This window comes from Nannospalax galili, unplaced genomic scaffold (assembly GCF_000622305.1).
Source record: "Nannospalax galili isolate Female #2095 unplaced genomic scaffold, S.galili_v1.0 scaffold1157, whole genome shotgun sequence".
Lineage (NCBI taxonomy): Eukaryota > Metazoa > Chordata > Mammalia > Rodentia > Spalacidae > Nannospalax > Nannospalax galili.
The window spans coordinates 1,382,638-1,403,160 of record NW_008340118.1 but is presented as its reverse complement, the minus strand read 5'-3'; the positions used below and the strand labels follow the sequence as shown (position 1 = coordinate 1,403,160).

Sequence of the window (20,523 nt, the reverse complement as noted above, 5' to 3'; positions counted from 1 at the left end):
GGGCTCAACCTACCCACTTCTCAGGGCTTCTGCGAAAAATAAGTTATGAGAATGTTTAAAAAAATAAAGTGCTATACAGAAGTAAAACTGCTGATGTCTTAAGGCAGATGTCACCATAACAGCAGACGTCTGTAGTGGTTACAAACACAGTACCGTGCCATAAAGTCTATGAGCAAATTGCAGCAAAGGTGATCATGTAGAGTTAACACAAGAATAAAGTAATAGGCGAGTGTGGTGGTACATGCCCTTAATCCCAGCACTTGGGAGGCAGAGGCAGCCAGACAGATCTCTGTGAGTTGGAGTCCAGCCTGGTCTACATAGCAAGTTCCAGGCCAGCCAGGGCTACAGGGAGACCCTGTCTTGAAAAAAAAAATCAAAACCAAACAACAACAACGAAAGAATAAAGTAGCGAATGAGAAAACACAAACTTTATGGTGAGGACGTCTTGAGTGTGCAGACACATTTTATGTCATCGTACACAGGATTCCCATGTCAGTTTAGCAACAAGTTGATTAAGGAACCACATTTTATGTCATCGTACACAGGACACATTTTATGTCATCGTACACAGGATTCCCATGTCAGTTTAGCAACAAGTTGATTAAGGAACCACATTTCAAATAAAGTACATTCTTCTAACTTAAAGTAAAAGCACAATTTTTAAAAATGCAATTTGAACAAAAGATTGCTGAGAAAGGAGTGCCAAGTGTAAAAGCTGGACTCAAGTCAAAGGCCTAACGTCATCATACACCAAAGGGAGACACAGACTCAGGAGTCATGGGAACACAGGGAAGCGAAGTCTTACTCTTTGGGGATTTTCACTGGCTTGACTTGCAATCACAAGTAGAGATGAACCTCTGCGAACTCTGCATCTCTTGAACTTCTATTCAGTTGCTCTTTTCAAATTTGTATGCATTCAAATATTAAAACTGAAATACATGTATTTAGAGTCCTGCTTAAACCAAATTCCCTCACAAAAGCGCAAAAGTGTGTCTTACTAGTGTTAATTCACATGGCGAGTGACTTAGTTAACTTGGTGCTGAAGGCAAGGGTCTCAGGTAGCTCAGCAGTCCTCGAGCTCACTACGTTGCCCAGGTTAGTCTTGAACTCATGACCATCTTTGCCTTCATTTCCTCATTGCTGGGATTACAGTTATAAGCCAAGGCCAAACCTGATTCATTTAACTTTCCAAAGTTCAAACAAAACGCTGCACCACTGTATATCAACATATACATAGAGCTTTCCTGTCGCTGTGATAAAACACGCTGGAAAAAAACAACTAGGTGAGGGGGCGCCCAGGTTCAAGGAACATGCCACACGGCAGGGACGCCTGAGGCAGCTGGTCACAGCACATCCACAGTCAGGCGCCAGCGAGAGATGACAGCTGGTGCTCAGTTTCCTTTCTCTTTTGTGTGACATCTAGGACCGCAGCCCTGGGAACTGGACCACTCGCTTTTCGGATGAGTCTTTCCACCTGAACTAACCTAACCCTGGTGATTTCGCACAGGTGTGCCTGGGGGCCTGCCTCCTGGTAACTCAGAGCCTGACAAGTTGGCACTCAGCACTAACCATTACTAAGTACTGGTCTCTCTAAGGACTTGATGTGCACAGTGAGTCAACTGCTTGCAGCAGGCTCAGTCAGCATGTGTTGAAAGCCCACTGTGTGTCAGGCACTATTCTAATTACTTCCCTTATTTTCCTCATTTATTCTAATTATTATTTCCTATCACGTTTAAGCTTCAGAATAATCCTGTGATACGATGATATTCCTATTTAATAGGAGAAAACAGGATTAAGAAACTACGACTTACCAATATCTACATAGTAATAAGTGCCCCGAACTGTTTCCAGTTGGCATGCCTTCAGACCCTACACACTTTACCACATATCTTCTGCCTCCTGAACTCACCAACCTCTCAACAGTCTATAATTAATCAGTTACTATTACGGGCTAAAAAAAATGATCTCCCAAGAAATACCCACATCAAACCCTGGACACCAAAAGATACCACCTCATTTGGCAGAAGATAAAGATACTGAGGACAGTTTATGTCATGTTGTCCAAATGGGCTCTAAACGTCACCACCATCACATTACACAACACAACATTCCTTCTGGTCAGGGATTCACTGCACTATGACCGACAATCCTGGAATTCACTGGCCAAATCTTGTCCTCATCATCCTGAAGCACTCGACCTGACAGAACAGGAAAAAGGCATTTGAAAATTGAACATCCTCTGGGAGACTCTAGGCCCTAAACCAGCATCCAGTGCATGGTTGTGTTTCTCCCATAGCCAAGACCAAGAACATGTGTAGGTATTTTCTTAATTGTTGAGTGATGTGGGAGGGCCCAGCTCACTGTGGGTGGTGCCACCCCTGGGCGGGTGGGTCCTATAAGAAAACAGGCTGAGCACGGGCCAGAGGAGCAAGCCAATCAGTTGTGATCCCCCGTGGTCTGTGCTTCAGCTCCCGCCTCCAGGGTCCTGCCTTGAGCCCTTGCCGACTTCCCTCAAAGATGGACTGTAAAGTGTAAGATAAAATAAACCTTTTCCTCCCCAAGTTGGTTTTGGTCAGAGTGTTTTATCACAGCAAAAGAGAAGCTACCTAAGAGACAGTGATTATAACTGTTGACTGTTTCTCATGTTGTGGATGTGTACAAAAGGATTTAAGTATAACGTGTATAAATATTATACACACACATATTCGTTTTCTTCCCTGTGCTGGATAGCTTTAGTGTCAACTTGACACACCTGGGTTGAGGGAGCCTCAATCGGGGAATTGCCTCTATTGGACTGGCCTGTGGCCATGTCTGAGGGCATCTTCTTGATGTGGGAGGGCCCAGCCCACTGTGGGTGGTGCCACACCTGGGCAGGTGGGCCTGTGTTGTATAAGAAAGCAGGCTGAGCAGGGGCCAGGGGAGCAAGCCAGTAAGCAGCGTTTCTCCATGGCCTGTGCTCCAGCTCCTGCTTCCAGATTCCTGCCCTGAGTTCCGACCTTGGGCTCCCTGATGAACTACAACCTGGGAGATGTAAGCTGAATAAACCCTTTTGTTTATTGGTAGTGGTCAGAGTGTTTTGTCACAGCAATGAAGAACAAACTAGGACATTCCCTAATCATTTGGGCTGAGACAATAATATTTCACTTCACATCATCATATTTAAACTATAAGATATTAAGAAAAGGGGTATATATCAACAACTTTTGCATCTTCTTCCAGGGGAACGATAGGCATATTCTGGGATGTATGCAGGCTAGCTGCAATGTGTCACATGGAACTGTGTCCTTGCTGTCTTTATGTAGAGATTAGGTGTGGCCCACAGAGATGTGTAAAAATGTCAGAGTAATAAGGGGTGATCTGCGATGGTCAGTTTTATATGTGACCCTAACTGATGGAGTGCCCTCAGAGCAAGCATGGATCTAGCTGTAAAGGAATTTTGTCGATGTGATTAGTGGAGAAGTTAAGAATGTACCATCTCAGGGCTGGAGAGGCGGCTCAGTGGTTAAAAGCACTGACTACTCTTGCAGAGGACCCAGGTTAGATTCCCAGCACCCACATGGTGGCTAACAACCGTCTATAACTCCAGTTCCAGGGGATTCAATGCCCTCTTCTGACCTCCATGACCACTACATGACACAGGTGCGTTTACACACATGCAGGCAATACACTCATACACATAAAATAAAAAGAGTAAATAAATAAATATATAAAAATCCTCACTGGAGTAACTTCTTCGCCATGTCCCCACACCCGAGTGACAGGCCCAGATCTTCGCGTCATGCAGACATTCTCCTCTGCCAGTGCCCTTCACAAATGCATTGCTCTTTGTTCAAATGGCAAAATAAAGTAAGATCTTGCTTTTGGTCATTTCTTCACACTTCTCTGTATCTTCTCTTTATCTACATGCAAATTTAATAAAGCATGTATGTTCCTTCTATCAGCCTTATATTAACTTGGTTCCTAGAATTCAGCCAAAAAAGCCCATGGAAATCTTAAAGGAGGGTGGGGAGGTACACTTTCTCTCGAGCACATTAACAACTTCAAACAGTCAAGACTTTAGTACTGGGCATTATCCTTGATATTCACAGTGGGCCCTAAATGGGATCACATCCCGTCTTGTAAGAGAGAGGCAGAGTTTTGAAACACACACAGGAAGAAAATGTGAGGGCCAGGAGAGATTGAAGTGGTGTCGCCACGAGCCAAGGAACAGTTGGAAGTCACCAGGCTGGAAGAGTCTCTCTCCCCTAGTCTGCAAGCACAGCACAGCCATGTAGACACCCTGATTTCAGACTTCTGCCCTCCAGAACTGTGGGAGAAAAAGCCTTTGTGTTAAGCCACAAAGTTTATAAAACTTTTTACAGTCACAGTATGAAACTGACACGGGGAGATTGAGGAACACAGTGATAATCACCATTGAGAACGACGGAGGTAGTCCACGCCTCCCCAGTCGCTATATAAACCAAACTGTCTTTTAAATGGAATTCTTATTCAGACACCAAAGTCAACATGTGTTGTCACCTTCCACCTCCCAGAATAATGAAATCTAGAACTCTGTAATTTTTCCCATTTCCCCATTTCCTCAGGACCCTGATCATGTCTGACAAAAAGTCACACACCAGAACACAATAGATTCTTCCTACAAAAAGGTCCGAAAGAAGGAAAAATTCTTCTTAAAACAGTTACTAACAGGATGAGAAAATATCTCAGTGTGTAAAGTGCTCGTGCAAAGTCATAAAGTCGTGTGAAGTTGTAAAGTGCAGTGTGAAGACCCGAGTTCAAATCCTGGTTCTTACATAAAAGCTGGTCGTGGTTGGTTCTCACATAAAATCCAGACATGGTAGCACACATCCAAAACCCCAGGGTTCCTACAGTAAGCTGGGAGGCAGAGACAGGAGAGGCTCCTAAACTCACAGTCCAGCTAGTCTGGTCTACACGGTGGTGAAAAACGGAGACCATGCCTCAAAAAAGGTGGACAGTAAGCACAGGCACCTGAGGTCGCCCTCTGACCTCCACATGCACATTGTGGTTGGGGCTCACATGCCCAAATTCACACACTCGAACACACATAAAGACTCAAATTACTATTTTTTAAATGTTAAACACTAAATAACATCTAGAAGGGAAAGTGACAGTTATTTGAAACTCGGTTACAGAGAGAACACTAAATTAGGCCAGTGCTGGAGCTCACTAAGAAGCAACTGCAGATTTTGTCTGCTTTAGCAGCCTTTCATAAGAATGTTAGGTGACTTCAGAAGTCGAAGTCTCAGGGGCTGGAGAGATGGCTAAGCAGTTAGGAGCACTGGCTGCTCTTGCAGAGGACCCGGGTTTGACTCCCAATACCTACATGGTAGCTAACAGCCATTCGTAACTCCAGTTCCAGGGGAATCTGCACCCTCTTCTGAACCTCCGTGGGCACTGCAGGACACGGGTGCACTTATATACATGCGGGTGATACACTGATACACACAAAAAAAATTAAAAATTAAATTAGAAAATTGAAAAGTTGCAGGAAGTCAATTCACTTCCTGGAGCGGAAATCCTGAGACAGTCGGCTCCGAGCTCGGCAGTCAAGGCTCCCCTACCTGGTTTTCTTACATCACTCCTTGTTTTCCTTGAAAATGCGCTGAGCTAATAACAAACGTCAGTCTCGGAATGGCTATTGTGCAAACATGGACCATCTTCTAACATTTGTATGTCAAGACATGATCTCCCTTGGAGCGGTTGGAGGTGGAACCTTTAAAAGGTGGGGCTTGAGTTAAGGTCATGGAGGCATGCATGCCCCCAAGGAAGACTATGGGACCCCAGTCTTTTCTGATTCTTAACCATGAGGGAAGCAGGCTTCCTCTCCCTCACACACAAACTGTGAGGTATTGACATCTGGTAAATAGTGAGAGGTAAAAGGATGCACCTGGTGGGGCTGGAGGGAAGGGAGAAGAACACAAACCTTTCCAGGTATCAATGGGGAGAAAGGAGTTAGAACAAGTGAAGAAAGCCACAGTCCAAACCTAGCTCTGGAGTTCAAATTCCACAGTCACGTTTCCCAGCCTTCGCAAGTCAAAGGAAAGCAAAATAGACAAGTCCCTCAGGCGCTCAGGTCTTGGGGGATATGCTATTTCTTGCTATAAACGTTTACTATGGAGTTCCTGAGTGGGTAAATGAATTTCTCCCTTAATTCACTACCTCACTGTATTAACAGCAGCAAGACTGATGGAAAAAAATCTAATCATTGCATATTTCATCAAGTAAAACTTCATACTCAGCATAGTGATTCGGGGCTAGCTGTGCAAAGGCCAGGTGTCCTAGTTTGCCTTCAATTTCTGTGACAAAACACACTGACCAATACTAACTTGGGGAGGAAAGGGTTTATTCAGCTCACATCTCCCGGGTCACAGTTCATCAGGAGCCCAGGGCAGGAACCTGGAGGCAGGAGCTGAAGCACAGGCCATGGAGGAATGCTGCTTACTGGCTTGCTCCCCTGGCCCCTGCTCAGCCTGCTTTCTTATACAGTACAGGGCCACCTGCCCAGGGGTGGTACCACCCACATCACTCAAGGATCAAGAAAATGTTCCACAGACATGGCCACAGGCCAGATCAATGGAGGCAAATCCCCTATTGAGGCTCCCTCTACCCAGGTGTGTCAAGTTGACAACTATCCAGCACACCAGGCTAGCTCCTAAAAAGAGAGAGACTGTATCCCGAGCAAGGTGAGTTGATCTTCACAGATCATAGAATTAGAGAAGATCCCATACATGGAAATGGTTTCATAATTTATAGGCTTTATAAACAGCAGCAATGAACTGCTAGCATCTCAACAATTCTTAGAAATAAAGTTCTATCAGTCTTACGGCATGTATTCTATTGAGTGCTGTATTTAACATTCCCTTCTCCAAAGATGCTCACTTGTGCTGTGGTTCCCCAACTGGAGCCATTGACAAGTGTCTGCAGTGTTCTGGCGGTTTCTCTGAATATTATCAATCAGTTGTTTTCCTATACGCCCGGCTGAATGAAGTAAAAGGGAAGAACTGTTAGAAAAAAAAAAATGACATAATTTCCACGTCTCCCAAGAAAGAACAATTAATTTTTTGCCTTCCAAAATTCTAGCTACAAGCTTCAGAGGCTAAGTGAGGTTAAACACCTCACAAAAGTCTCTGCAAATGGGAAACGTTGCTGAAAGCTGACCTGTAGGAACAAGATGCCTGCTGGGGCTGCAGCAAGCTCTGAGAGCAGAAGCCAAAGCCAAGAGTCGTTACAAAATATTTACATTTTATTTTAGCTGCCAATCCTATAACCTGCCTACTGTTCTATTTAAGTAGAATGGGCCATTTTATTAATGCATGTGTGTAAGTACACCCGTGTCTTGCAGTGCCCACAGAGGTCCAAAGAGGATGTTGGAGGCCCTGGAACTGGAGTCAGGATGGTTGTTAGCCACCATGTGGGGGCTGGGTATCAAACCTGGATCCTCTGCAAGAGCAGCCAGTGCCTTAACCGCTGAGCCATCTCTCCAGCCTCTGCATGGGCCATTTTTTATTTTAAAAAGTTTTTTGTTTTTCTTTAATTTTTATTTATTATTTTTACTTTATGTGTATGTGCGTATTGCCTACATGTAGGTAAGTGCACCCGTGTCATGCAATGCCCACGGAGGTCAGAAGAGGCTGTCACATCCCCTAGGACTGGAGTTACAGACAGTTGTTAGCTGCCATGTGGGTGCTGGGATTCGAACCCGGATCTTATGCAAGAACAACCAGTGTTCTTAACTGCTGAGCCATCTCTCCAGCCCCTTATTTTAAAAAGCCTTAATTAGCATCAACAGTACTGGACTTCATTACCACCCTGAGTGCATTCTATCTTCCCTGGTCTTGGAAGTTAGGCACAGTTGGGCATGGTTTAGTGCTGCAATGGGGTCTGGACCTTTAAAGTTGTCTTATCCACCAGAAATGTGTCTTCTGTCCTCAAGGTAACTTACAAAGTAAATGAATACTGTTTTTAAAAGTGGACAGGTACCCAAAACTCTAGGTCTATACTTTTTAAGCTGTTATATTTGACAAAAGACAATATCCTCTCTCGCCTTCTATTAGAGAAACGTTATTTGGGGTATTTACTTGGAGATGAGGAAAATAAAGGCAACTTTCCGGCTTCACTGGGTCCCCACATCGTCGATCCTTGCAGCTGTATATTCCAAACCGGAGTACGCCACGCTACAATTAAATCACACAGGCGCTACGTTTTCTCATCTGTTGGACAGAGTAAGAAAAGAGAATATATGCGTGTGCGATCTTGTCATAAGCAGAAAATGAGTGTCTGACTTCTCGAGTAAAACCACAGCTTTTCTCTATTTCTGTCTTTATGAAAAACATGCCATATGCCCATGCTCCCAATCACTGTTCCACAGAAAACAAAAGCAGCACGGGACATCTTAAATACCTGTAGGATTCACTCCAGTAACTCAGGCAGCAGGTCAACAACTCACACAGCACAAACTCTGACCCTGAAATAAACACCATCACCCACACGTTCCCTTGAGAGCCTGGCACAGCACAGAGGCTGAGAAGCTCCCCATGAGAGCCCAGTTGGTGCCTGACACTTGCAGAAAGCGAGCTAGCTCCTGGGTGCTCAGCTTACCTGTGCATGTATGCTGCTCTCTGCAAAGCCCGTCTCCAGATGAACCAAAGCTGCCTTGAGGATAGTCATCCAGATGGAAGGGATGTCACAGTAGTTCCCACAGCGTGAGAAGCGGGCGGTTCACTGGAGTGAGGTTTTCATGAACGTGAGTTGCTTCTATTTAAAGAGCCATCCATTTGCGAAGTTTAGGTCAAAATATCAGACCATCATTTTGAAATCAAATTATGATAATTCTGTTTTTAATGTTCTTAGCAAAGGGGGGAACCTATATCATTTTTCTATCTTTACGAAAATAATATGTGGCTCATGAAATCCAGAAGTCTGCGAACTTCTAAAGTAAAGGGAGAAATAGCGGATACCAAGCATGGGAGTTTAACCTCAACTCTGCATTATGGTTCCACGAACGACTTCCCCTACACCATGGAGTGTCTGTGCATGCTGGGGGAGATCGTGTGTGCAGAGGCTCTCTCACGGTCCAGAGCATAGCCAGTACTCGGAAAATGCGTCAAACAAATATTCATAAAGATGTGATTCTCAAAATATATTTATTCTAGAAAGTGCCCCACTGTTCAGTGCAATCATTGAAGAAAGCCATTTCCTTCAACTCAGCCATGCTGCAAAACTAATATTTAAACAGGTTTATCTGCTGCTAACAGGTATGGATACACTTGTGCATTTCTCTACAGATTGTTGAAGCCCAAACAAGGAGAACTTCCTTGAGCAAAAGGAGCGCAGCACCAGTGATGTAACAGTCCCCGAAGTCAGCTAACTCTGTTTCCAGGGCAGGCTAGAGAAAGGGTAACGGTAAAATGATTTGGTGCGACCATGATGTTCAGGTCAGTAAGGTCTCTGCTTATGTGCTGAGGAACTTCATACATGGTGCAACATCTGTTCGCACAGTAGTTCACAAGAGCTCCTTCAGCATCTAGCTGTTCTTTTAAGGGTTCTATCACTTTACACTAAAAAATGTGCTGGTTGTCATTTAGAAAGATGTTTTATTCCTTTATCAACTCAAACCTTAATGGCAATCATAAAATAAAGAAAATGAGACTAGGGGTGTCACTCCAAGCTAGAGCATGTACCTAGCATGTGCACAGCCATGGGTTTGACACACAGTAGTACCACAGGAAGAAAGGGAGGTCAGGTGAAGGGGATGGGACAGGAGAAGGGAACGGAACAGGCGTTCTCTGCATGCCATGGCTCGGTCCTTCTGCAGTGTGGCACTGATGACAGGTTAACTGGGAAACTGAACAGCAATGGCATGACTATGCAGCAAACCCCACCATTCAGGTACAAAAGTGTTCCATTATATTCAAAGCTGTGTCTTAAAGTAGAAATACAAAGAGTTAAGTGAAAAATACTTCAAACGCCGGACAGGAAACATCTCCCTTCAAGATATAAGCCTGGGTAGTCTAAGAGACTCCCAAAATAACACAGGCTATTACCATAGCCCTTGATTGCCTCCCAGAACTTGATGGTAAGACCCTACTGCTGAAGACAGGACATGGTGTGGACACAGGACTTGGAGCAATGGAGCAGGAACTGACCCGGAAGCCTCCTCCCTGAAGACCAGCTCTCATGGTTCCAGAGGACACTACGCAAGCTGCTAAGGGAAAAAAAACCAATCAATGGTTCAACCCAGCTGTAAAACCACCACAACCACAACCGGCACAGCAAACTACCTCCACTGGGGCACTGGTGGCACTGTTATCTAGGGGTAATCAACAGCTATCTAATTAAGCTAAAGTCCTCTCAATGGGAGGGAACTCATGTTTAGCAATGTAAACATAGCCAAATACACATGGCTGGAGAGGTCATAGATCCTAGAGAAAACCCTATTTCTGTCATATCTCTAGAAAAATGAAATTTCTTACTGTATTCTAAATATGGATCCTGATATTTACAGACAGGTGTACCGTACAGCACTCATCAGAGAAGCCTCTTTTTGCAACAGATGGAGGCTGTTACAGAGCTCCACACCTGGTCACACACAGAGACTATATGTCTGAGAGATGCCCAGTCCTAAGTGACACAGCTACAGTGGAACTCTACACCTAAGGTCCATGGATCCTAGCAGAACAGGGGGTGGAGAGCACACTAATACGTCCCTCTGCTCTCCCCAGCAAAGCTTTCTCGTACAGCAGAGTATGATGTACTCAGAAGGCCAGAACTGGCTACGTTTTAGAGAACAGGAGACTGCAGCGTATGTGTCCCTGGCTAGGACCCCTGTATTAAACCTCACGCACCCACAGCTCAGGGACCATTGCGAAGGAGGGGACGCAAAGATTGTAAGAGCCAGGGTGCATGCATGAACGTAAGGAAACACAGGCTTTCAGACCACTGGGAATTTGCTCATATGAACTTGCAACCATGGTGACAGCATGCACAAGACATATGCCGACTCAGTAAGACAAAAATCCAGCACGGAATGAGGGAAATGGGCAGCAGGCCCCAACCTAGCTAAGGAACCACCAGCAGCTGGTTGCTGTGGGATAAAAGAAAGATTTGTTTAAGGGAGCGACTCTAGATAGACTGACTAGACTCTGGTGGATGAACTTGTACAAAGGGACACCTGGGTACAAATGCTTGACCAGGTAGGACTCAGTGATTATGACAGAATGCATGAAACCTGGTGGGGGGGTGGGCAATGGCGGGACACAGATGGGGAAGGGGTCTAAATTTGATTAAGATCTATTATATGAAAAGCATGAAACTAAGTAAGAATTTGTTGTTGTTGTTGTTGTCTTTTTGAGACAGGGTCTCTCTGTTGCCCCAGCTGGCCTGGAACTCACTATGTAGAGCAGGCTGGCTTTGAACTCACAAAGATCCGCCTGCCTCTGCCTCCCAAGTGCTGGGACTAAAGGCATGCGCCACCACGCCCGGCTTCAATAAGAACATTTTTTAAAAATATTTCAAAATATAGAATGTTATTTTTACATATACCTCCCTGTTTCCATTTTTATTTCCAAATAAAGATTATAAAAGACAGTAGACTCTTCTGAAAATGACTTGAAGAGTTTGAATTTTCAGTTATACTCAATGAAGCTTCACATAAATTATTAAAGTATTAGAGAATGTGTTTGAGATGTATATAAAAGCCAGAAGGCTGGAGAGATGTCTCAGCAGTTAAAAGCACTGGCTGCTCTTGCAGAGGACTCAGGTTTGAATCCCAGCACCCAGAAGCAGCTGACAATGGTCAGTAACTCCAGCTCCAGGGGATCCGACACTCTTCTGACCTCCACAGGCATTGCATGGCACACATGCATTTACACATACATGCAGGCAATACACTCATACATGTAAAATAATAAGACTTTAAGAAAACAAGAGAGGTCCAGAAATTGAGCACATAGACAAACACTGCTGATGCAATGGCTGATCCAGTGGAACATACTAGCAGCTCATTTATTCTTCCCGAGCGTCCTATGTGAGTCACAGGCTGCCATGTGCAGGGGACGACGCTAAGCAGAACAAGGCCAGGCTGGCCCACAGCTTCCTGCAGCACAGTGGACCCAACCCTGCTGCTTCCGTCCTCATCACACTCGACGCTCGGGAGTAGAAACACTTAACAAACCAAACTGAACCGTGATGCAGGTTTGCACCCAACGTGATGAGCTCGGCCTCCGAGTTTCACCCATACTCTCTGTTGCTTGTCACTTGCCTAAGCACAGTCTTCTCCTTCTGTCAGTATGTGTAAGTTTACAGTGTGTGTCCTCACAGTGTGGTGTCCGTACATCGATCTCTGTACAGCAGAGTGTGGTGGAAGATTGCATGGTAACCCTCCAGCCTGTAAGTCCCAGCAGCCAGCACACGGGGGCTTTTCTTCCACAGCCATGCGCCCTCCCAAAAAACCAAGCCAAATGGATTTCAGGCCTCTTCCCACACCCATTTTCAGTGGGTCTCTGCTTCTCTTTTCAAGAAAGAACGTGGGACAGGCTTATCAGTTTTGTACTTGACGTCAAGTTGGTGTGACTGTGGCAGGCTCAGAACAAAGACTGTCTGTTTACGGCTTAGCTCTGCTCTGCCCTGCTGTACTAGAAACCTCTCAGTCCCAGCTGCCCTCTGACAGCGAAAGCCCAGGTTTCCCAATAACATGCTGCACAGCTGTATGGAACGGGTCACTAGAGACTGAAACTGTCCCAAGCATTGCTCATCCGGCCCTGCCCTACCCTGCAGCACGGCCAAGAGGCAGCGTCAAGTTCGCCTCATACTTGGGACACACAGAAGAAATAGCTCAAACAACTCATCAAAAGATGTTTAGAAATCAGTTTTAAGTAGCTGCTAGCAAATTGTAGCCTGACATAAATTAGGAATGCAATGTGCCCAGCCTTACCTTCAGTGGATTTTATGCTATTTACAAAAGAATCTTAAAACCCCCAAAACAGGCCCCTCCTTCTTACTAACGCTTTTAAAGTCTTTAATAGATCTTCATCCCATAGAGATTGAATTTCCGTCTTAAAGTACAGAGAGATGAAAAGTCTGTGGATACATACAAAGCCGCTGCCTCTAGCATGATCAAGATACTCAAAACGTCTTCATTAAGGAAGTGGAAGATCTCAAAGTCAGTATTCTAACACCAGCAAAGGGAACAGAAATACAAGTTCCTACCACAGACTTAACAGAGATGCCATCAATACACAGTTCATATGAAATCCTCATTTCTAAGCCCCATGGCAAATTCAGGCAAAAATTAATAAAGAATACTAAAACCCACCGAGCAACAGGATGTTGAGAAACATGATAGTCCCAGGTCTCAAAGCATCGTTCCATGGATTCCTCATTACAAAAGGAGAAACGGTGCCACCACCTCAATGTACTAAGTAAATTTTAGCATCACCCAAAGTAGAAATGACGTCATGTCATACAGGGTGATCTTTGCTGAGCTACTGAACTCTATACATTCCTATAGAGCTTGAAAAAGACATGCACTGACAAGGGCGGTGGTAGGTGAGCCTGCTACGGTAAACAGACCACAAGTACAGAAACTGAAATTCAGAGGAGTTGGTAACTTTCTCAAAGTCAAGTATCAATGACTGGCAAAGCAGGCACCTGAACCAAGCCCATCTGATTCTAAACCCAAAGTCTTTTGATTAGCAGAACCTGCCAACCCCAACTACCATTGGATCTAAAGTCTAGGTTCAGACACTTGTATATTATTGCCTTAAATGCTGACCAAACCCTTGAGGGCCGAGCAGAGCCGCTTACCTGCCCTATGCTCAAGCCCGAGTTCCCAAGTTTCCTTCCCTGCACAGCTGCTCTTGTCTGAGAGTCAGACTGACCTGCTTCCCCACCGAAGCCTGGTGTCACACTGTTACTGAAAAGATGCTGTCTTTTAACTCCCTGCTGTGACAAAATTCATTGAAGCAATGAGGGTTTATGTTTACTTGGCGCACAGTCCATCTTGGCAGGGAGGGTGGTGACCGGCCACATCGTGACCAGAGTCAGGAAGCAGACAGCCACAAAGGCTTCTGAGATCTACTTTCCCTTGCATTCAGCCTGGAACTCCAGGCCATGGTGGGACCCATTCAAGGTACGCCTTCCCACTTCAATTAACCTAACCTAGATAAGCTCTCACAGACATGTCTGGAGATTTGTTTCCATGGTGATTCTAAATCCCAAGTTCACAATCAAGATCAATTTATCACAACTCTACCCCTTGCCAACTTGACATGCAAACACATCAATTTTAAGACACAACCTACCTCCCCTTGTCTCGAGAGGCTCATAACCATCTCAAAACACATTCAGTCTTTCATAGTTCTAACACTGTTTAAAAGTCAAAAGTCCAAGTCTCATTTGAGATTCAAGGCAATCTCTTAGCAATAAACTCCTATAAAATAAAAAACAAGTCACATATTTCCAGGATACAATGACACAAAATAAACATTCTCATGCCAAGTGGGAAAAAGGGGGGAAATCAGGAAGTTGTCTGACCAAAGCCCACACCAAACCCAGTAGGGAGATATGAAATCCTACAACTCCATGTCTGGCATCTGGGCTCATGATGGTAATGTCTGGGTTCCAAAGGGATTATTAGGTAGCCATATCTCTCCAGCTCTACTGCCAGGAACACAACCTCTCTTCTGGGCTGGCTCAATTCCATACCTGCAATGTTCGCCAGCAGACATTCCATGGTCCTGGCATGTCTAAGTTCCAGGATCTGTTTGAACACAGGCTTCAACTTCTCAGCTTCATGAACATCTCAAGGCACCCTTGCAGGAACTCTGACCCTGTCACACATCGCATGGCCTTGGCAGCTCTCTGGAACTGTGGTACAAGACTCCATGACCCTTCAATCCTGCATCTGTCATGCCTATAAATCCAATACCATATGGACAAAGTTCACTAGCTTCTAAGGATGGACCCTGGCCACCTGGGAGCCCAGCTGGCCTTTGTGTGCCAAGCCTGAGGAAACCCTTTCCCAGGCATTGTTGGAGTTGGGAACCACTTCAATGCCATTCTTCGTTCGAATTTGCATTTCCACTTTGCCAGGCGAGGTCTTACCCTCAGGATGTCTCTCCTGTTGTTCCAAGGCAGAGCATCAGACTCCTCTAATGGTACTGACCTCCTTCACAGTTACAGATTCTTGGTCTGTGCACTCTCTGTACCAAGACTTTACACTTAAGACATGTCATTCCTTACCAGGGTTCACTTTTTTTATATTTCTGCCCCTCTCTTTGCTGTCTCTCATGCAGACCTGGATCGACACTGAGTTCTAACTACACCACAGCCTGGATAGTACCCTGCCTTTAAATCGCTCTGACACTGAGTTCTAACCACACCACAGCCTGGATAGTACCCTGCCTTTAAATCGCTCCGACACTGAGTTCTAACCACACCACAGCCTGGATAGTACCCTGCCTTTAAAGTGCTCCGACACTGAGTTCTAACCACACCAGAGCCTGGATAGTACCCTGCCTTTAAAGTGCTCCGACACTGAGTTCTAACCACACCACAGCCTGGATAGTACCCTGCCTTTAAAGTGCTCCGACACTGAGTTCTAACCACACCAGAGCCTGGATAGTACCCTGCCTTTAAAGTGCTCCGACACTGAGTTCTAACCACACCAGAGCCTGGATAGTACCCTGCCTTTAAAGTGCTCCGACACTGAGTTCTAACCACACCAGAGCCTGGATAGTACCCTGCCTTTAAAGTGCTCCGACACTGAGTTCTAACCACACCAGAGCCTGGATAGTACCCTGCCTTTAAAGTGCTCCGACACTGAGTTCTAACCACACCAGAGCCTGGATAGTACCCTGCCTTTAAAGTGCTCCGACACTGAGTTCTAACCACACCACAGCCTGGATAGTACCCTGCCTTTAAAGTGCACCGACACTGAGTTCTAACCACACCACAGCCTGGATAGTACCCTGCCTTTAAATCACTCCGACACTGAGTTCTAACCACACCACAGCCTGGATAGTACCCTGCCTTTAAATCACTCCGACACTGAGTTCTAACCACACCACAGCCTGGATAGTACCCTGCCTTTAAATCACTCCGACACTGAGCTCTAACCACACCACAGCCTGGATAGTACCCTGCCTTTAAATCACTCCGACACTGAGCTCTAAGCACACCACAGCCTGGATAGTACCCTGCCTTTAAATCGCTCCACCAAACATTATTCTGTTGCTTTTTAATTTGGCCTCATGCAAGTTCTCAGGGAATGGGCAGAATGCAACCAAACACATTGCCAGAATACAATCTGAATGGCCTCTAACCCAGTTCCCAGGAGAAGCTTGTTCCCCTCTGAAACCTCATAACCCAGTCCTCTAGCCTCTTCAGGACTCTCAGACTTCTGGTCTTCCAAATCCCTCCTCCTCCCCCAATGACCCATTAGGTTCTGCACAGCATGCAAGGGCTTCTCTAGCCCAAGGCTCCACGAACCACAGGGTCAGGTTTTTCACACCCACGGCCCCTCCTTGGGACCAATTTTCTGTACTAGTTTACTTTTTTCCTTGTGGTGACTAGGTACTAAGCAAACATGACCCAAAAAATGAAGGGTTTGTCTTGGCTTATAGCTCCAGGAATACAGAGATGTCATGGAAGGTACAGTAGTTGGTCACACGGGATTCTAAATTTCATCACTGAAAATCAAGGTTAACCACCACAGATGACCACAAGGCTTTGGCTGTATTAAAGTCAAGAAAATGGGATCAGTCAGCACACAGACGGCTCGCTACACGAGCCACACAGTTAAGCTGACGAACCGAATTCACGAGAAGGTCATTCTATCACTGTAGTTCACTAGAATGAAGGAAGGGAACCATGTGATGTACATGTGAGATGCTTCCGTATGTAGGTTCCGCTGTGATAGCAGACGAACGCCAGGGCACACTGTAACTTTTCACACCCAGACGGATGTCACAAATTTAGCCCCAAACTTGCCCAAAATCTGTAATTACCACTTCCGTCTCAGAGTGGGCTGCTTTAACAAGCTATCACAACTGTGTATTTTACAGAGAAAGGAAAGTTATTGTTTACAGTTCTAAAAGCTTAGAAATCCAAGATCAAGGTACCAACAGATTCAGCTCTAGAAGAGGATCTGTTCATAACACATTACCTTCCGTGTGTCCTTTTATGGTAGTAAAGAAAGACGGCTTCTCTGGAACCTCCTATCTACAGTGGCATCTTCATGACCTTCACCTCCCAAAGACCCCACACACGTTCTAGTGTCCACAAGTTTAGTGATTGTGTTTCAACACGTGTATTTTTGAGAGCATACATATATCCATATCATTGTCATGTCCAAAATCAAACACCTGATATTCCCTCAAAGCCTCATCTATACTCTTGCAGTCACTAAAGCTCTGACACCTCCATGGTCATCTTTTTTTTTTGCTGCCTGATGTCCAGTCAATCACAAAGTCCCGTTTGTGACTTTAAAATGCATCTGGTCTCTCCAGTTCTCATCACCCCACTGTTTCCACTGGAACCCAAGTCACATCAGTCCCAGGCTGTCTCTGGCCTTCTGCTGTGTGCTTCCCATTCTCAGCATTTTCCTCTTTGGACACAGTGGCCAGAGTGATCTCTGTGATAGACACTTCTCACTTAAAACCCTTCCACGTCCCTGTCTTGTTAACTGAAACAGAATCCTCCATGCAACCCTGGCCATCTCGACCTCCGCTCTCCTCCTTACCTACACGGCCTTCTCTGCATGCCGCGCTCACAAATGAAGCGTGCACTGGGTGGGCATCCTCCCCTGGGAACCCTGCTCAGCAGCGTTCTGCCTGACTGTAACTCTTGGCTGAGATCTCACCTTCTAGCTTCAGCCTTAGGAGCCAGTTAAAGCTACAGCTACACTCTATCACCAATCCTGAATCTGCCACGCTGTGTGTTTACTGATTCATTCTGTCTTGTATATTTATATTGTCTTACATGTATTTTTCCTGTTTATATATTGTTTCATGCTCTTCTTCGAACAGATACCCAGGAGGAGAGCAATTTAAAAAATATCCACTGCTGTGTTCCTATTCCTAAACAACCTGCTTAGCACATAGTGGGCATCAAAAATAACAGCTGGTACAGATTAGACTGTGACAAACCACACATACACAGCATGCATTGGGAAAAGAACCCAGTGGATTAAGTTTTCCTTAAAAGTTACTTTCTTCTAACATAGAGTACTATAAGAATAAATCCAGGGGTCCTTTGTTTTATTTTGGTTTTGAGACAGGGTCTCACTACTGTAGCCCTGGCTGGCCTGGAGCTCATTATATAGACCAGGCTGACCTCAATCTCAAGTGCTGGGATTAAAGACATACACCACCTTGCTCTGCACAAATCTAGTTTTTCATGCTGAACTAGTCACAAAGTTACCTCAATTCCTACATTATATGCACGAGTATACGCCAAGTAAAACCCTGGTTGAATATTTACTCAAACATTTTCTCATTTAGAACTCAAATCTTTGTCACACAAACAAAGCTCTAGAAACACGTCACAGGACAAAACCAAATGCTCCTTAGAGAAAGAACACCCACAGTGTCCGCTTCAGTTTACCTCCTCCTGACAACTCACTACGGACCCAACCTTCGAAGCGCCGAAGCAGAGCGGGAAATTCAGGATGACATGGGTTTGCTTACAGTTTAGCCACATCTTTCACGGGACCTCAAATCCTATTCATCTGTAACAAGATATAAACAGAAGCTAATAGGAGAAAAAGATCTTGAAGCCATTATTGTAAAAAAGAAAAGACAGCCAGGTGCTGTGTGTAATCTACGCACTAGAGTAAGGTTGCTGTACCCTACAAGTCCCACAGCGCAGCCAGGACAGCCCGAGCGCAGACACCCTGCTTTCCAATCACTGGCCCGCTCCACGCATGAGGCAGGCCATAGCACGCACACAGGCGCAGTTCAACAAAAGCGTTTGTTTTCTTCATGCTGAGAAGAAAAGAGTCTAGCTTGAATCTTAACATGCTGATAAACATTTATCAATCACCTAACTGTGTCAGGGGATGGTGGAGCTTATCGCCAAGTTTGAAAACAAACTTTACTGTTTATATGCTGTTCTCTCCTTACTATCAAAACACTAACGATATCACAGAGATCTTAAAGATACAACTTTTAAGAGTTAGATGCAGTGTGCTGGGAATTTATTGTTGAATTTTCTTTAGAAATAGGAAAAATCAGAAGAAAATGTGGTTGCAAAATTGTGTCGAGAATTTTCCAAATTGAAGGCAACAGTACTGACACCGTTTCACAGTGTGAAAAAGACAGTTCCTCCCCGCTTTGAGTACAAATCACCTTGTGTCTGTTATGTGCCCTTTTGCAGTGGGTTTACCCTAAGGTTCAAGCTTTTAAAAATGCAATAGGTTACTTACTTACCTAAGGTTTGAGTTTTTAAATTGATGATAGTAGCAATAATTTTACAAGGATTACTATGAAAACTATGTATATAAAACTTAATACACTATCTGGATAATTGCTTGGTAAATGTTCTATGGACTCTGCTATTTTTTTAATTATTTATTTAATAAACACATTAGAAGAAGCATCTCTTTCAAAAGTTGCTATAAAATTTTTGGGCTCACTGTTGAATTAATACAGTTATACAATATTGAATACAGTATAAACCCCATAACACATAAAATTGAATGAGGTTTTAACCTTTAAAATAGATCTCCATTTCATTTTAAAATATACTGCTTCATATAGAAAAACTCATTTTTATGCTAATAACACTTAGATGTTTGCACGTGTCTCTAATCTCTATGTGTCTGATCATTACTAGTCACAGTCGGTTACACTCGGATCTTTAGTACCTGAGTATGGATATGAAGTCATCAGGTAGATTTCAGTGGTAATGTTTTTTACCTCTGCTAATTAACATGAAGCAAATTTTTATGCTTCTTCCTCAAATATAACTCATTTTATTTGTTGATCTTTGTGTGCGTTTCATGCAGAACATCCCACACAATCTTATTCATCTATACACTCACTTCCCAAATGGCACCCTCCCATAGCCTCCCCCCGCCACTGGGGCCCACATACTCTGTCATCCCTGTTACTGTCCACTGTGTTGTCGGCACCCCCAGTCTTTCCCCAGTGCTAGTCCATCTGCTGAATCTAGTCAGCCTATCTAGAGTTCTTTGTCTTAGGAAGATCAGCTCTACCTCATCTAGCAGCAATCAGTTACCAATACTCCTTTAGATAAGATTGGGGTCTGCTGTTCATTTTCCCAGTTCTGTGCTGGGTTACTGTCTGGGAGTCTCTTGGGCCACCCGGGCCAACAACTTAAAGGAAGGTATTTCCTGTCTAGCATTGTTGTTATATAGCCTTTAGCTAGACACATGGACTCTTAAAGAATTATATTGATCCCTTTAATCTTTGGTTATACTTTTCTTTTGGGTGTTTAAGACCATGCAGTTGGCCCAGATAAACCAATTTATTTTTACTGTTA

The 20,523-nt window shown here is 44.5% G+C and overlaps 1 protein-coding gene across 5 annotated transcripts in view; it reads right to left on the bottom strand.

Moving 5' to 3' along the window:
- Pde10a (phosphodiesterase 10A) overlaps positions 1–20,523 on the bottom strand; it is a 517,525-nt gene that overhangs the window by 153,824 nt on the left and 343,178 nt on the right. The window contains exons 1-3 of one of the 5 annotated variants that reach the window (XM_029564532.1): positions 8,620–8,771; positions 8,100–8,231; positions 6,901–6,999 (exon numbers count right to left, since the gene is read on the bottom strand). The exons of 3 other annotated variants lie outside the window; for them this stretch is intronic. In XM_029564532.1, coding sequence (XP_029420392.1) covers positions 6,901–6,999; positions 8,100–8,151 — 151 coding nt within the window. In that variant the 5' untranslated portion in view covers positions 8,152–8,231; positions 8,620–8,771. Of the gene's footprint in view, positions 1–6,900; positions 7,000–8,099; positions 8,287–8,619; positions 8,772–20,523 lie in introns of those variants that run through there. One more of the 5 variants, XM_029564534.1, reaches the window with a different exon arrangement.